This window comes from Spermophilus citellus (assembly GCF_964194105.1).
Source record: "Spermophilus citellus genome assembly, chromosome: 1".
Classification (NCBI taxonomy): domain Eukaryota; kingdom Metazoa; phylum Chordata; class Mammalia; order Rodentia; family Sciuridae; genus Spermophilus; species Spermophilus citellus.
Window position 1 is genome coordinate 272,976,838 of NC_138182.1, and position 17,590 is coordinate 272,994,427.

Consider the following 17,590-nt stretch of genomic DNA (forward strand, 5'->3'; position numbering starts at 1 on the left):
CCCTCCCCGCCGCCCGGTAACAGGCCGCCGCGCCTCCGCGCTCCCACCACCGCCGCCACAGGCCCGCCGGAGCCGGAGCCGGAGGGAGTGGAACGGCCCCGCACCCCGACCGCCGCCGCCGGCGCCTCGGACCAGGCCGCGCCAAAGCCACGTCCCGCCTCGCGCGAGGAGGAGGGCGCGTGGCCGTTGTGGGACCTGGACCTGCCGGGACGCGGCGCCGAGTCCGCAGCGCCCGCGCCGAGCGGCCCCTGCCGCTCGAGCACCCCCGAGGTCCCTGGGCGGCTGAGTGTGGTTTCGCCGCCGCCAGGCCCGCACCGCCGGAGCCCCGCGGAGCCGCTGCCTGGGACGGAGCCCAGGCCTGTGATTGAAAACATCAAGTCATGAGCCAAGGTGGAGGAAATCCATCACGACTTCAGCGCGAACAGTAAAGCTGCACCCCCAGGTACACGGCTCTATCGGCCCCATCTCCTTCTCCTCGCCGCCTCTCCGCCTTGCTTCTCTCCAGCTGTCTCTCCCCCCAAGCTCAATCTCTAAATCTAGATTTCAATTTCTTTCCCCCATCCCGCCCGCTCTCCCGCGTGTCTGGTACCCGGCCCCCGCGCCCCGAGGCGCCGCCTCCCCTCCCCCAACCCGCACCCCCTCTCCGGGGGTCCCGAAGGCCGCTGCCGCCGCCTCCCACAGAGCACCATAGAGCAGACTCTTCACCACGCGAATGAGCTGCCGAATTAAATGAAACAGCTGATAAGATGAGAGACAATTTAAAATCCAAGTGAACCGAGAACACGCACTGAGCCCTGATCCGCTGAATTCAAACTCCCGGTCACCTGCTTCCCGCAGACAAGCTGCCCGGCTCCTTTTGCCCCTTCTCCTTCTCCTCTCCGCCTCTCCGCCTTGCTTCTTTCTCCCCAGCTGTCTCCCCTCCCAAGCTCAGTCTCTAAATTTAGATCTCAATTTCTTTCCCCCACCCCACCCGCTCTCCTGCGTGTCTGGTACCCAGACCACGCGGCCCTGAGGCGCCGCCTCCCCTCCCCCAACCCGCACCCCCTCCCCGGGGGTCCCGAAGGCCGCCGCCGCCGCCACAGCCGCATCCCGCGGAACACCATAGAGCAGAATCTGCACCGCGCGAATGAGCTGCCGAATTATATGAAACAGCTGATAAGATGAGTGACAATTTAAAATCCAAGTGATCCGAGAACACACACTGAGCTCTGACCCGCTGAATTCAAACTCCCGGTCACCTGCTTCCCGCAGACAAACAGCTATGACACTGCATTAATTCATCCGGCTGAAACAACTGGTCAGCCCTTCTCATCATACGAATGTAAATGCCTACCGAGCCTTCACAAGTAGTGGCCACTGGTTTGAAACGGGGCTTGGGAGAGGAGGACCCACACGTTGAATTGGTCGCCCGGCAAAGGGAAACGACGTCATCAGACTGCTGCAGAGGAGATAACTTAGTTGAAACAGGTGTGTGATCCCATAGCCTTACCTCTCCACACATCGGGAAACCCTTAGGGCCCCTCCCAGCTCTCCCGTGAGTGCTACAGCCAGCCCGAGGAAGTCAGGGGTGGTGCGGGTCCCGCGGAGCGGAACCACCACCCCCACCAGGGCTGACAGCTGAGGTTCCTTGCACCAGCTACCGGGGGCGTGGCTACTGGAGGGCAAGTAAAATACGCTGAGGATTCTCAGCCCCAAACTCTACAAGCTTAGGGTCTGAGGGAATGGCAAACTGGAAGAGTGTGCCCAGTCGTTCATGAAAACAGGGCTCCCGGGAGCAGCAGACTTGGCGTGTAGCCAGTATTGTGAGAGGGGGCCTGGCTAGAGAAAAAGTGGGAAGTGACTAGACACAAGAGGAGGCCCTAGACACTCAGGATTGGAGACTCGCCCAGTCTGGGAGGAGCTACTGCACAGTGATTGGTTCCCGCGTATTGACAGGAGTAACTTGACCTGGTGGGCACAGCGCCATCTCCTGGAAGAGAAGTTAATCAAACTCTAAGACTGCATCTATTAGGGTTTTTTTTTTTTTTTTTTTTTTTGATCTGGGTTTTTCTTTCATTTTCATTTTTTCTTTCTTGTTGTTTTATTAATTTTTTTTTCTTTCTTAAAAATTTTTTTTCTACTAATTTTAATTTAAATTTTTTTTTAAAAAAATTATTATTATTACTTTATTTTATTATTTTTTTTAAAATCTTTTTCTTTTTTAGTTCCTATTCTTTTACTTCTTTAGTCTTTTCATTTTTCTTATCCTCCCTTTTTTCTTGAATTCTACCTGCCTATTCTCATTCTCTTTAGAGACTTCTTCCCTTCCCTTCAAATACCTTTCCTCCCAAGCATCAAATTAATTTATAGGGTAAACAGTAACTCAACAGTCAAACAGAACAAGAAGCAACATGAGCAGCTTCAAAAAACAAGGAAGAAAAGGAGTACAAACAATGCAGGAGAGCCTAAATATTCAGGAGGACCTAGAGTCATCAGATAAATGGTCATATAAAGAACTCAAGGAACACCTTAGACAGATGGAATGGAGCCTTAAAGAAGATACAAGACAGCAAATTCAAGCAGCGAAAGAACACATTGAGAATGCATTTCACAAACAGATAAAAGAAGAAGTTAAGCATCTTTATCAGGAGATAGAGGTTATAAAAAATAATCAAACAATAATTCTAGAAATGAAGGAAACGATAAACCAAATGAAAAACTCAATTGAGAGTATCACTAACAGAGTGGAGCAGGTAGAAGCCAGAACGTCAGATAATGAAGACAAAATATACCATCTTGAAAAGAGTCTAGCCAACTCAGAAAGGCTGGTAAAAAATCACGAGAAAAACCTCCAAGAATTATGGGATAACATAAAGAAACCAAACTTACGAGTCATCGGGATAGAGGAGGGCACAGAGATTCAAACCAAGGGAATGAGAAACTTGCTGAATGAGATAATTACAGAAAACTTTCCAGAAATAAAAAAGGAAACAGATATACAAATTGAAGATGCATACAGGACACCGAGCACACAAAATCACAGTAGACCAACGCCAAGACACATTGTTATGAAGATATCCAATATACAGAACAAAGAGAAAATATTAAAAGCTACAAGAGAAAGGAGACAGATTACATTTAGGGGTAAACCAATACGGTTAACCACGGATTTTTCATCACAGACACTGAAAGCAAGAAGGTCATGGAACAATGTATTTCAAACACTGAAAGACAATGGATGCCAACCAAGAATTCTGTATCCAGCAAAATTAAGCTTTAGGTATGACAACGAAATAAAAATCTTTCATGATAAACAAAAGTTAAAAGAATTTGCAGCCAGAAAACCAGCATTGCAAAGCATTTTGAACAAAACACTACAAGAAGAAGAAATGAAAAACAATAACCAAAACCATCAGTGGGAAGTGCCTCAGTAAAGACAGAGGGCAAGGGGAAAGACAATCATGGAGAAACAAACTAAATTTTTTTTTTTTAAAAAGGATAAACAATCAAACATGGATGGAAGTTCAAACCACATATCAATAGTAACTCTGAATGTTAATGGCTTAAACTCTCCAATAAAGCGACATAGGCTGGTATCATGGATTAAAAAAACAAATCCAACAATATGCTGCCTCCAGGAGACACATCTGATTGGAAATGACATACACAGGCTTAAGGTGAAAGGATGGGAAAAAATATACCACGCACACGCTCCTCGCAAGCAAGCAGGGGTGGCCATCCTCATATCGAATAAAATTGACTTCAAGACTAAGTTAATCAAAAGGGATAAAGAAGGTCATTATATACTGTTAAAAGGAACCATTCACCAACAAGACATAACAATTATCAATATTTACGCACCAAATAATGGTGCTGCGACATACATAAAACAAATTCTCCTCAAATTCAAGAATCAAATAGACCACAACACAATAATTATGGGAGACTTCAACACACCTCTCTCACCATTGGACAGATCCTCCAAACAAAAGTTAAATAAAGAAACTATAGAACTCAATACCACAATCAATAACCTAGACTTAACTGACTTATATAGAATATATCAACCATCATCAAATGGATATACTTTCTTCTCAGCAGCACATGGATCCTTCTCAAAAATAGACCATATATTATGCCATAGGGCAACCCTCAGTAAATATAAAGGGGTGGAGATAATACCATGCATTCTATCTGATCATAATGGAATGAAACTGGAAATCAATAACAAAAGAAGGAAGGAAAAATCCTACATCACATGGAAAATGAACAATATACTACTGAATGATCAATGGGTTACAGAAGACATAAAGGAGGAAATCAAAAAATTCTTGGAGATAAACGAAAATACAGACACAACATATCGGAATCTATGGGACACAATGAAAGCAGTTTTAAGAGGAAAGTTCATCGCCTGGTGGTCATTCCTCAAAAAAAGAAGAAACCAACAAATAAATGAGCTCACACTCCAACTCAAAGCCCTAGAAAAGGAGGAGCAAAACAACAGCAAATATAGCAGAAGGCAAGAAATAATTAAAATCAGAGCGGAAATTAATGAAATTGAAACAAAAGAAACTATTGAAAAAATTAACAAAACTAAAAGTTGGTTCTTCGAAAAAATAAATAAGATCGACAGACCTCTAGCCATGCTAACAAAGAGAAGAAGAGAGAGAACTCAAATTACTAACATACGGGATGAAAAAGGCAATATCACAACAGATGCTACAGAAATACAGAAGACAATTAGAAATTATTTTGAAAACCTATATTCCAATAAAATAGAGGATAGTGAAGACATCGATAAATTTCTTAAGTCATATGATTTGCCCAGACTGAGTCAGGAGGATACACACAATCTGAACAGACCAATATCAATGGATGAAATTGAAGAAGCCATCAAAAGACTACCATCCAAGAAAAGCCCAGGACCGGATGGGTATACAGCAGAGTTTTACAAAACCTTTAAAGAAGAATTAATACCAATACTTTTCAAGTTATTTCAGGAAATAGAAAAAGAGGGAGCTCTTCCAAATTCATTCTATGAGGCCAACATCACCCTGATCCCGAAACCAGACAAAGACACCTCAAAGAAAGAAAACTACAGACCAATATCTCTAATGAACCTAGATGCAAAAATCCTCAATAAAATTCTGGCGAATCGAATACAAAAACACATCAAAAAAATTGTGCACCATGATCAAGTAGGATTCATCCCTGGGATGCAAGGATGGTTCAACATACGAAAATCAATAAATGTTATTCACCACATCAATAGACTTAAAGATAAGAACCATATGATCATCTCGATAGATGCAGAGAAAGCATTCGACAAAGTACAGCATGCCTTTATGTTCAAAACATTAGAAAAACTAGGGATAACAGGAACTTACCTTGACATTGTAAAAGCTATCTACGCTAAGCCTCAGGCTAGCATCATTCTCAATGGACAAAAGTTGAAGGCATTCCCTCTAAAATCCGGAACAAGACAGGGATGCCCTCTATCTCCACTTCTATTCAATATAGTTCTCGAAACACTGGCCAGAGCAATTAGACAGACGAAAGAAATTAAAGGCATAAAAATTGGAAAAGAAGAACTTAAATTATCACTATTTGCAGATGACATGATTCTATACCTAGAAGACCCAAAAGGGTCTACAAAAAAACTACTAGAACTAATAAATGAATTCAGCAAAGTGGCAGGATATAAAATCAACACGCATAAATCAAAGGCATTTCTGTATATCAGCGACAAAACTTCTGAAATGGAAATGAGGAAAAACACTCCATTCACAATATCCGCAAAAAAAATAAAATACTTGGGAATCAACCTAACAAAAGAGGTGAAAGATCTATACAATGAAAACTACAGAACCCTAAAGAGAGAAATAGAAGAGGATCTTAGAAGATGGAAAAATATACCTTGTTCATGGATAGGCAGAACTAACATCATCAAAATGGCAATATTACCAAAAGTTCTCTATAGGTTTAATGCAATGCCAATCAAAATACCAACGGCATTTCTTGTAGAAATAGATAAAGCAATCATGAAATTCATATGGAAAAATAAAAGACCCAGAATAGCAAAAGCAATTCTAAGCAGAAAGTGTGAATCAGGCGGTATAGCGATACCAGATTTCAAACTATATTACAGAGCAATAGTGACAAAAACAGCATGGTACTGGTACCAAAACAGGCGGGTGGACCAATGGTATAAAATAGAGGACACAGAGACTAATCCACAAAGTTACAGCTATCTTATATTTGATAAAGGGGCTATAAGCATGCAATGGAGGAAGGATAGCATCTTCAACAAATGGTGTTGGGAAAACTGGAAATCCATATGCAACAAAATGAAACTGAATCCCTTTCTCTCGCCATGCACAAAAGTTAACTCAAAATGGATCAAGGAGCTTGATATCAAATCAGAAACTCTGCGTCTGATAGAAGATAAAGTTGGCTCCGATCTACAGATTGTGGGGTCGGGCCCCAAATTCCTTAATAGGACACCCATAGCACAAGAGTTAACAACTAGAATCAACAAATGGGACTTAATTAAACTTAAAAGTTTTTTCTCAGCAAAAGAAACAATAAGAGAGGTAAATAGGGAGCCTACATCCTGGGAACAAATTTTTACGCCTCACACTTCAGATAGAGCCCTAATAGCCAGAGTATACAAAGAACTCAAAAAATTAGACAATAAGATAACAAATAACCCAATCAACAAATGGGCCAAGGACCTGAACAGACACTTCTCAGAGGAGGATATACAATCAATCAACAAGTACATGAAAAAATGCTCTCCATCTCTAGCAGTCAGAGAAATGCAAATCAAAACCACCCTAAGATACCATCTCACTCCAGTAAGATTGGCAGCCACTATGAAGTCAAACAACAACAAGTGCTGGCGAGGATGTGGAGAAAAGGGTACACTTGTACATTGCTGGTGGGACTGCAAATTGGTGCGGCCAATTTGGAAAGCAGTTTGGAGATTCCTGGGAAAGCTGGGAATGGAACCACCATTTGACCCTGCTATTGCCCTTCTCGGACTATTCCCTGAAGACCTCAAAAAAGCATGCTACAGGGATACTGCCACATCAATGTTCATAGCAGCACAATTCACAATAGCTAGACTGTGGAACCAACCCAGATGCCCTTCAATAGATGAATGGATAAAAAAAATGTGGCATCTATACACAATGGAGTACTATGCAGCAATAAAAAATGACAAAATCATAGAATTTTCAGGGAAATGGTTGGTACTAGAGCAGATTATGCTTAGTGAAGCTAGCCAAACCCTAAAAAACAAATACCAAATGTCTTCTTTGATATAATGAGAGCAACTAAGAACAGAGCAGTGAGGAAGAGTAGGAAGAAAAAATTAACATTAAACAGAGACTTGAGATGGGAGGGAAAGGGAGAGAAAAGGGAAATTGCATGGAAATGAAGGGAGACCCTCATTGCTAAACAAAATTACACATAAGAGGTTGTGAGGGGAATGGGAAAATAAACAAAGAGAGAAATGAATTACAGTAGATGGGATAGAGAGAGAAGTTGGGAGGGGAGGGGAGGGGGGATAGTAGGGGATAGGAAAGGTAGCAGAATACAACAATTACTATTAGGGCATTATGTAAAATTGTGGATGTGTAACCGACGTGATTCTGCTATCTGCATTTGGGGTAAAATTGGGGGTTCATAACCCACTTCAATCTAATGTATGAAATATCATATGTCAAGAGCTTTGTAATGTTATGAACAACCAATAAAAAAAAAAAAAAAAAAAAAAAAAAAAAAAAAAAAAAAAGACAGCTCCTCGGCTCAGCTCTTACCAAATCACAGCCTAAAGTAATATAATGCCATTTGTACTTTATTTATCATGCACAGAACACACTGAGCTAGTAATTTAAGAAGATGTATTTTCAGAGAAGAGCAACCCAACTTACAAGCCTTATACTTCAATTCCTTTGTCATTTTCTACTATTTGTGTGGTTTTAAAAATACTTTTTAGTAAGTCACATACCAGGGAGAGAGAAGTCTGTTGAAGAAGAGTGGGTGACATGGAAAGACCACTTAGATGAACTGACTTGCATATATTTTTCACAAGGAATACAATAACAGTGAATAGAGAATACCTACAAGTCATTACAAATCTCAATTGTTATCTCTAGCCAGTGTTGTAGTCTGTGTTTAAATATCAATGGGAAGTCATTTGATCCAAAAGAAACTCCAGTGGCTAACTTTCACTATACGTCAATATAATCCTGGCCTATGCAGGATTTGGAGGATTTGCAACATTCTCTTTTCCCTGATGTGAACTGTCATCATACTACAAGGTACAACTGAGGAAAAAATAAAATAAAAAAGGAGGCAGTAAAAGTAAAAAAAAAAAAAAAAAGAAGAAGAAGAAGAAAGAAAGAAAGCTCTCTCAGTCAAGATCACAATCGGAATGACTGAGTTAATCATTCTAGGCAAACTCTAAGTTCCTTCTAGATGAGGGAAGCTCACAGAATGGAGAAACTCTGTCACATTTCTAGTTCTTCCTATCCTGGGTCTCTAAGTACGGCTTTACTTTAGCCACAGTTCAAGCAATATTTATTTAATCACATACTATTCGTATTATATAGTTCAATGTCTTGTCTCTTAAAAAATTAGCATAATGGTGAACAGCCTCACTGCTATTTAAATGCATTCAAAATCCAAATGCTAATTGTACTAAATGATGTTTACTCTAGCTCTTTTTCCCCAAGTACATAAAGCAGAATTTGAAGCATTGAATACCCTTTACAAAACATTAGACATAAAATGGTGCACTCACAGAATCTTTGTCAAGGAAAGTAGAGGTTTGTTAAGAAGCTTGATATTATGTTTCAATGAATATGCAAATATCACAATATGGAAAAAATAAACTAGTAATTCTGAGATTTTAAATCCTCATCTTGGGGAACCTCTTTTCTCAACAACCTCTAAATAATGCCACACTGTACTAAAATCTGCTGTCGAGTGGAAAGTACGCAAATTTTTGGTTGAAACTTTGTTTTAAGAAGGCAAACAGATTATAACCCCAATTTCATATACCAATGGCCTCAAGTGAGATGCCACATTTTATAAAAACATTGATCAATGGTTTTAAAAGTTGCTGTGAACTAGAGAGGAATCACTCCTCAGGAGGCCTGAGCAATGTGAGAGAAGCAAGGGCTGCCTTTGGCCAGTCTCAGAAGGACAAAGGATACCGTACATGCCATCCTCAAATTCAAGAGCTGCTCGTTTGATGATACGTTCCCTTACATTACTTCCAGATTTATCAGATTTGTCTTTTCCATCTTCTTCCTTCCGGGTTGATAGACGCTGTAAAATAAACAGAATACATTATTCATGGTTGAAGGCAAGCGCAATACAAAAATTTTACTGGGAAAAAGTGAACCTTCTCGTTACTATTAGGAGGCAGATTTGCAATGTAATGAAGGATGTGAACAAAGAATAACATGGGTGACATTTGATGACAGAAGTAATTCTTTAGGAAGTAAAATGAAAGAGGTCAGATTTATTTGAAGAGCAAGATACACCTGTTCTGTCTTTGACACAAAAATGCCCATGTTCCCGTCACACTGGCTGCTACTACTGTTACTCACCTGACTCCTACCAGTGAGTTCTCCTCAGGTGTTCTGAGACTGAGCCAGCACAAAGAAAAATGAATAGACCTTAGAAATCTGTTTTTCAAGGCTGTCAGAATGTGTTTATCAGGTGTTGCTGCTGCCAATTGCCTATTTCCACCTGCAGAGTCTAGACTGGTTTTGCTCCATGTGCGTCACAGGAATCATGGAAACATTTAGAAATCAGCCAGAAAACAATTTCTGTTACTAAATATCCTTGATGCAGACTCTGGCTTCTGTTTGCAAATGTTCCATTCTTTCTCTCAAGGTCCCTGACAACAGTTTTGGTTTGCAGAATATCTTTCCGTTTGATGTCCACAGGCAGTGGTTATCTCTAATTCCCTAACATCGCCTATCAAGTGTCTATTCTGTGGCTGATCCCTAGACACTCTTGAATCTTGACATCAATGCTTGCCCAGCTGGTCATTCTTTATTCTCTCCCTGGCCTTGGAATACTTCCAATGCTCCTGGTACCCAATCCATGCACAGCCTCATACCCACCAGCTGCTCAGAGCTGAAAGATAATTAAAAATGATATTCTTTCTGCATTCCATAAAAATACAAAGCAATTTCAAGATAGGCAGACATTTTTAGAGCAATCAAACATTAAGAATCCAGCAGGGGTAAAGCCACCAAAGACCTGATTATTCTTAGCTTCCCTCTAGGATAGGCAGCCAAAACCATGCATTATTCATTTAAACCACGACAGAAATCTAGCAGACAGAGCCTGGAGAGTCATGGGATATGGTCACCATTAGGCTGGAAAGTGGCATAGACTATCACGTTCCCCTACAATGGGCACACGAGAAGCTCTTACACTATGAACCAAGGAGACTCTTCCTGTTTAGCTCCCATCTGCTGTCATCTGGAATGGACAAATTCCTCTGCTAATCAGATACATAAATACTAACAAAGAAGCCAAGTCTGTTACCTCAATTCTTTTCTCGTACTTTTCTCCCTTTATAAGGCGATGTACATAAATCTTAGGAATGTGGATGTCTTCTGGAGCAAATGATCCAACATCCACAATTTCTTCAACCTAAAAGGAAAAATACTTTAAATTAGGTAGTAAAAGCCTAAAATAAAACAATGCATCTTTGCTTCCAACTTAAGTTGGGTAGAGAATGTAACCGGACATATGAGAGGATATGTACATAGCCTCTGTGTATGTGCAAAGCATATCATAATCCAGACCTACAAAAGGAAGGAAATTCAAATACATGTGTATGAAAGTAAAATACAGAACATAAAGCTCCAGAACTTGGTCTTTTCCGAAAAGAGCTTCAATAACAAATTTATCAAATGGTCGTCAGTACAGCTGCTTGAACTTTCACAAATTGCAGCTCAACTATGCAAAACTTGAAAGCACATTCCTTAAACACAGATTTTCAAAGTTAATGGAAAATTTATCATATCAGAGACAAAAATCTGTAACAACATCTGCTTGGTCAATTGGAGAACTTTTTAAATATAGATACAAATGCTATTTGCAACATTTTAAAATTAATCCTGGGGTTAGCTCCCTGGGATCATGATAGAACGGCAATCACTGAAATAATTTGACTTAAAGATGGGTAATTAATTTTAATATGGAAATTTCAAGAAGGAAACATTAACTAATAACTGGAAATACTAAATTTAATTGGAATTAATGTTATTCACAGAACATAAGGGCATTTTATAGCAATATGAAATGCCACTAGTTAATCTGCTATTTGGGAATTCATAAAAGAAATAGGAGTAGGTTTTATACATCAACTTTTTAAAAAACTCAGAATAACAAGAATCAAGACAAGCTAATCTCAATACTATTATGGGGAAAATCTCAGCAGTTTGGATTTTTTTTGTTTTTGTTGTTTTGTAGTACAAGTGATTGAATCCAGGGCCTTGTGTGTGCTAAGCAAGCACTGTACCTCTGACCTATACTCCCAGCTCCAAACACTTAGCATTTTTACTGGCAAATGTGTGTGTACCTGTTTCTTTAAATTATGAATACTGAGATTCCACACCGATTATAGTTTGGATCTTAAATGCCCCCCCAAAGCCTATGTGTTATAAAGGCTTGATCGGGGTGACACCATAGGGAGGTGGCAGTATCTCTGAGATGTGAAGCCTTGTGGGAGGTCCGTAGGTCACTGGGGTACGTCCCAAAGAGGACTATGGGACTCCATCAACTTCGTCCCTATATTTTTCTTCTTAGCCATGAGGTGAGCAGTTTGTTTCATCATATGCTCCCCACTAATGCCATTCAGCACCCCTACCAGGGGCCTAAAAGCAATGGCTGGAACTTCTGGAACCATAAGCCAAAGTAAACCTTTTCTCTTTATAAGTTAATTATCTCAGGTATTTTGTTATGGTGACACAAAGCTGACTTAATAGCCAAACCAAATAATTATTTGCTTAAATAAACTGACATACGTAAACAAGAGGACTTGTATTGAACTTGGCTCCTAAAATATTAACTGGAATTGCCCTCCTTATGCTATTCTGTCACTATACCCTCACCAGGCTCCTCCTACAGTGAAGGAATATCAGAAATTACAGGAGATAGTTTAGTCATTGTGCAATGCTCATAAAATAGCCAAAAAAAAAAAAAAAATCACAGGACATGATGGATAAAAGCTATCTTCCTTGAAAAACACAAGGACCTGTACTAAAATCAAACAGAAACACCAAGGAAGAGTCAGTAACCACATGGGTATCCAAGTTGAGCTGATGGGTAGAGATGTATCTAAAGACGAATTAGGGAGAAACGAGGGGTCTTCTTGCCTGCCCTCAGTATCTTCTTTCCAAACTACTCTGCCCTTCTCTATCCAAAGTGGGCACCAGGTAAAAAGGTGGCAGAGGCAGGAAGCACAGAGCAGCTAAACGCTGTTGCTACGTGTGGGTTGGAACTTTCAGCCATCAAGACTCATTCCCGTCTTACACTTTCCAATTTCAAGACTTCATAGATGTTCTTGACTATAAAAACATGTTTATTCAGTAATCCATTATTCTAAGGATCTGTGTGAAGATATTCATGAAAGTGTTGGCCATCACATTCATTATAATGAGTCAGAGACAACCTAAATTGTCCATAGCAGGGAAATGGGAAAATAAATATTGTGCATCCACATGATGAATCAATGGGAATTGACCAATATGAGAATTCTCATAGTATTTAATGATATCTCATAATTTCATGTTTTGTAAATGCAGGATTTTGTATAATACTTAGAGATATGTTTCATGACAATTATTTCTTTTTTCTGTTATTTTTTGATAAGCATGTGTTCACTGTACATAGTAATGGGTTCAGTGTAATATTTCAATACATGCATACAGTGTATGTGTACTATTTCAATCGGGGGAATCAGCATTTCCTTTTGGCGTAATTATTTCTATACCTATGAAAAACTGACACACACTGAAATATTAATAATCATTATCTCTAGGTAAAGAGATAAATTTCCCTTTTAAAGGTGGAAAATCAAAAATGTTGAGTTGGGGGCATGTGCTGAAGATTGAACCCAGGGTCTCATACATGCTAAGCACTATACCTCTAAGTATATCCACAATTTCTCATAAATGTTATTTTTTTTAAAGATACAATAGATATCAAGTAAGTGGTTTCCATAACTAGGAAATACATAAATGGGGCATGTGTTATTTCATAATTATACATGTATCCTGTTAAAAGGGGGATAAAAAAGGCATGTTATAAGGAGGACTAAAAAAAAAAGACTAAGCAAAAATATAGTTTCTAAACCCTAAAAGCAGGTTCAGCATTATGAAATATAAAATAAACTAAGGAAACCCTTTTTGCTTAAGACTTTTTTTAATCTTTTTTAAGTTGTTGATAGACTTTTATTATTATTTATTTATATGCGGTGCTCAGAATCAAACCCAGTGCCTCACACATGCCAGGCAAGTGTGCTATCGCGAAGCCACAGCCACAACCCCTTAAGATGATTTTTAAGATGATAATATGAATTATTTTCCATGCCTAATGCTACTGCAGAAAATCAGGCCCTCAGATCTCTTGCTTGAATTACTGTAGCAGTTTCCTAGCTGATTCCCCTCTGCCTTACCCTTCAGTAGGAGCAAGAAATATGGTAGAAAAGAAAGGGGGGCAGGGAGGAAGAAGAAGAAGTACTGCAGCCGGGTGTGGTGACACATGCCTGTAATCCCAGAGGCTGGGGAGGCTGAGGCAGGAGGATCATGAGTTCAAAGCCAGCCTCAGCAAAAGCAAGGCACTAAGCAACTCAGTGAGACCCTGACTCTATATAAAATAGGGCTGGGGATGTGGCTCAGTGGTTGAATGCCCCTGAGTTCAATCCCTAGTACTTACTCTCCACCACACCCCCTGAAAAACAAGAAGTACTCCTCACTTACTCTGGAGATGTTGATGATAACCAGTCGCTATTGATTTTTACACTGCCCCAAAGAAAATTCCCTCAGAAAGCATCAAATGGAGACCAAGTTTCATTATAAAGGGCAATTATCGTGAATTGTGCTGCTATGAACATCGATGTAGCAGTATCCCTGTAGCATGCTCTTGTTAGGTCTTTAGGGAATAGACCGAGAAGGGGAATAGCTGGGTCAAATGGTGGTTCCATTCCCAGCTTTCCAAGAAATCTCCACACTGCTTTCCAAATTGGCTGCACCATTTTGCAGTCCCACCAACAATGAACAAGTGTACCCATTTCCCCGCATCCTCGCCAGCACTTGTTGTTGTTGGACTTCTTAATGGCTGCCAATCTTACTGGAGTGAGATGGTATCTTAGGGTGGTTTTGATTTGCATTTCTCTGACTGCTAGCGATGGTGAGCATTTTTTCATGTACTTGTTGATTGATTGTATGTCCTCCTCTGAGAAGTGTCTGTTCAGGTCCTTGGCCCATTTGTTGATTGGGTTATTTGTTATCTTATTATCTAATTTTTTGAGTTCTTTGTATACTCTGGATATTAGGGCTCTATCTGAAGTGTGTGGGGTAAAGATTTGTTCCCAGGATGTAGGCTCCCTGTTTATCTCTCTTATTGTTTCTTTTGTTGAGAAAAAACTTTTTAGCACAATTCACGATAGCAAGATTGTGGAACCAACCTAGAAGCCCTTCAATAGATGAATGGATTAAAAAAATGTGGCATCTATACACAATGGAGTATTACTCTGCATTAAGAAATGACAAAATCATAGAATTTGGAGGGAAATGGATGGCATTAGAGCAGATTATGCTAAGTGAAGCTAGCCAATCCTTAAAAAACAAATGCCAAATGTCTTCTTTGATATAAGGGGAGTAACCAAGGACAGGGTAGAGAGGAAGAGCTGGAGAAGAAGATTAACATTAAACAGGGATGATAGGCGGGAGGGAAAGGGAGAGTTAAGGGAAATTGCATGGAATTGGAAGGTGAGCCTCAGGGTTATACACAATTACATATAAGAGGAAAGGAGGAGTAGGATAAAAATTATATAAGTGGAAGAAAGGACTTTTAGTAGAGGGGGTGGAGAGAGAGAAGGGGAGGGGAGGGGAGGGGAGGGGAGGGGGGATAGTGGAGAATGGGATAGACAGCAGAATACATCAGTCACTAGAAAGGCAATTTATAAATCAATGGAAATGTAACTGATGTGACACAGCAATCTGTATACGGGGTAAAAATGGGAGTTCATAACCCACTTGAATCAATCTGTGAAATATGGTATATTAAGAACTATGTAATGTTTTGAACAACCAACAATAAAATATTATTAAAAAAAAATAAAAAAAAAATAAATAAAGGGCAATTATATCATAACTTTCACAACAGAGAGAAGAAACACATCTTTGTTAAAAAGGGGGGGGGCAAGAATTTAGTTAAATGTAATCAGTTCCACACTTTGTTATCCTAATGTGAATGATTTTCATATTGCAGAAGATGCTACGCAGCATTTGTCAAAACAATACCAACACTCAAAAGTACTGAAAACTTCCATATAAGAATCAAAGCTTTCTCTGAGCGGGCTAGCAGAGTTAATAGCAAAGGAAGACAATATTCAAGTACAAATCAAAAGAAGAAAACATGTTTTCAGACAATGTGTGAAAAGAGTTAAAAAAAAAAAGAAGAAAAACCTGAAGAGGCACAAGTATCCTAATGGTCTCTTAGCAGCAAGAGATGGAGGATGGTGATAGTTTTGTGTGACCTTGTGTGACCTTGAAAAAGAACTGGAAGAAAGAAGCAAGGAGATGATTAAACATTTGGTGAGCTCAGGTGATAACACAGGCATCAGAAGAAATCCGAAAATGATGAGTGAAATGAGCTTGTTAGGGAAAAACAAATCACAGATCACAAGAGTGCTCACTAAACATAGCGGAATATGCCTCCTAAATTTAGGAGAAAAATAAAGCACAAAGAAAAGCAGGCAGATGTCAGTGTCCTCAGACAAGATCAAGAAGAAAGGTAGCAAAGAACAACCCAGACTTCTCCTGGCACTATGAATAGTTCTCATGTGGCACCATCTGGTACAACTAGAAATCCAGACACTTGAGGTTTCTCTAATTAGAACTTGTCTTCAGTTATTAGCAGGAAAATAGAGGCTAGCAAATGTTAATCATTATTGATTTAAACTTTTTGAAAGGTTGTTTTCTCTGCCCTGCACCCTCCCTACTTTATAATTCTGGGAAGTTTTATTTAAAAGCTCAGAGAAAGATCAGTATTCATCTCTTGGTGACAATGCATTTACTTGAAAACATTATTTATATCTCAGGTAAGGGAACAGAGGAGCTGCAAGGCAATAACATTCTTATTTTTTTATTTTATTTTAGTGACAACTTCAATCTGTTGTTGAAGCCACAAAAGTGGGCCCAACTCTAAAGATTATTGGTGAAAATGGCCGCTACATACGTGCCAAGCGCTGAGTGCTGCGCTAAATGAGGGCTCTGGGGGGAGGGAGGGGAAGACTCACATTCCAGACTTTTTTTTTTTTTCTTGAGTCATTTTGACTTTTAAAAAGTTTAGGAAGAATATTTTTCTTTTGCCAAGAAATAAAAAAGCAGACAACGAGCAATAAAGTCTAGAATCATGAGAAACACTAAGTAACCCCAAATAGCAAGAAGCTGTGGGAGAGGGAGTCGTGAGCAATAACAGAATGTTGTAAGTCAGATGCAGAGGTGCTCTGGATGCTAATTTAGCCCACAGAATGAGTAAGAAGAAAAGGGGGAAGACAGCAGGTAAGACATCAGTCTCAAAAATCAAAAGGAAGAGGAAACCCACCCACAAGAAACAAGGCGATTCTTCTTAAATCTCCTGTAAAGGGATGATACCACCAGTACAAAAATATACGAGAAAATAGAAGGGAAGCTAAAATGGCTTAAGAACAAATGAAAATGGTCAGAGATGTCAACACAGAAATGCACACAGACTGAACAGATGAGTGACTGCCAATGAATCTGCAAAACAGAGCTAGCCAGGTTATGAGACTCACTTCTTTATGCACAATTCTCTTCATCACCACTTAAAAACGGTGGCCGACAGGAGTGCAAAGTCATTACCAAAGCCTGGCAGATAAGATCTCATGCTGACAGACATTTTACAATGTCCCCTGAACATAAGCTAACCAAAGGACCTGCCCAGGAAGCCAGAGACCTAGGGATAAACTGGGGCAAAGAATATTTAAAGTGAGTTTAAAAGGAGCAGGAATGTTGCCGATGGCCATATAATCAGACTGGCTCACCCAACCAAAGATGTAGAGATGATATGTTTTTAATAGAAGTGACAAAACTGGCACAGAAATAAGATAGTGATGTCATGAGAGATGCAAATTATTTGGACACCTTCAGTTTGTCATATTCTGCTGATGAATTCTGTATTGCCTTCTGACATGTTCTACCTTTCAGAATGAAACAATGACAGGAACTATGATTCAAGACTCCTCACCAATAAGGACAAACTTGCTTGATAAAGTAGAAATGATGGAAATCTTGAGAGAAAATTACAAGATAAAATTGGAATT

The 17,590-nt window shown here is 39.8% G+C and overlaps 1 protein-coding gene across 1 annotated transcript in view; it reads right to left on the bottom strand.

The window, feature by feature from the left end:
* The window catches only part of OXCT1 (3-oxoacid CoA-transferase 1), a 142,240-nt gene that overhangs the window by 63,611 nt on the left and 61,039 nt on the right, over window positions 1-17,590 (bottom strand). The window contains exons 8-9 of the mRNA XM_081279616.1: window positions 10,558-10,665; window positions 9,207-9,321 (exon numbers count right to left, since the gene is read on the bottom strand). Of these exons, the coding sequence (XP_081135742.1) occupies window positions 9,207-9,321; window positions 10,558-10,665 (223 nt within the window). The remainder of the gene's footprint in view (window positions 1-9,206; window positions 9,322-10,557; window positions 10,666-17,590) is intronic.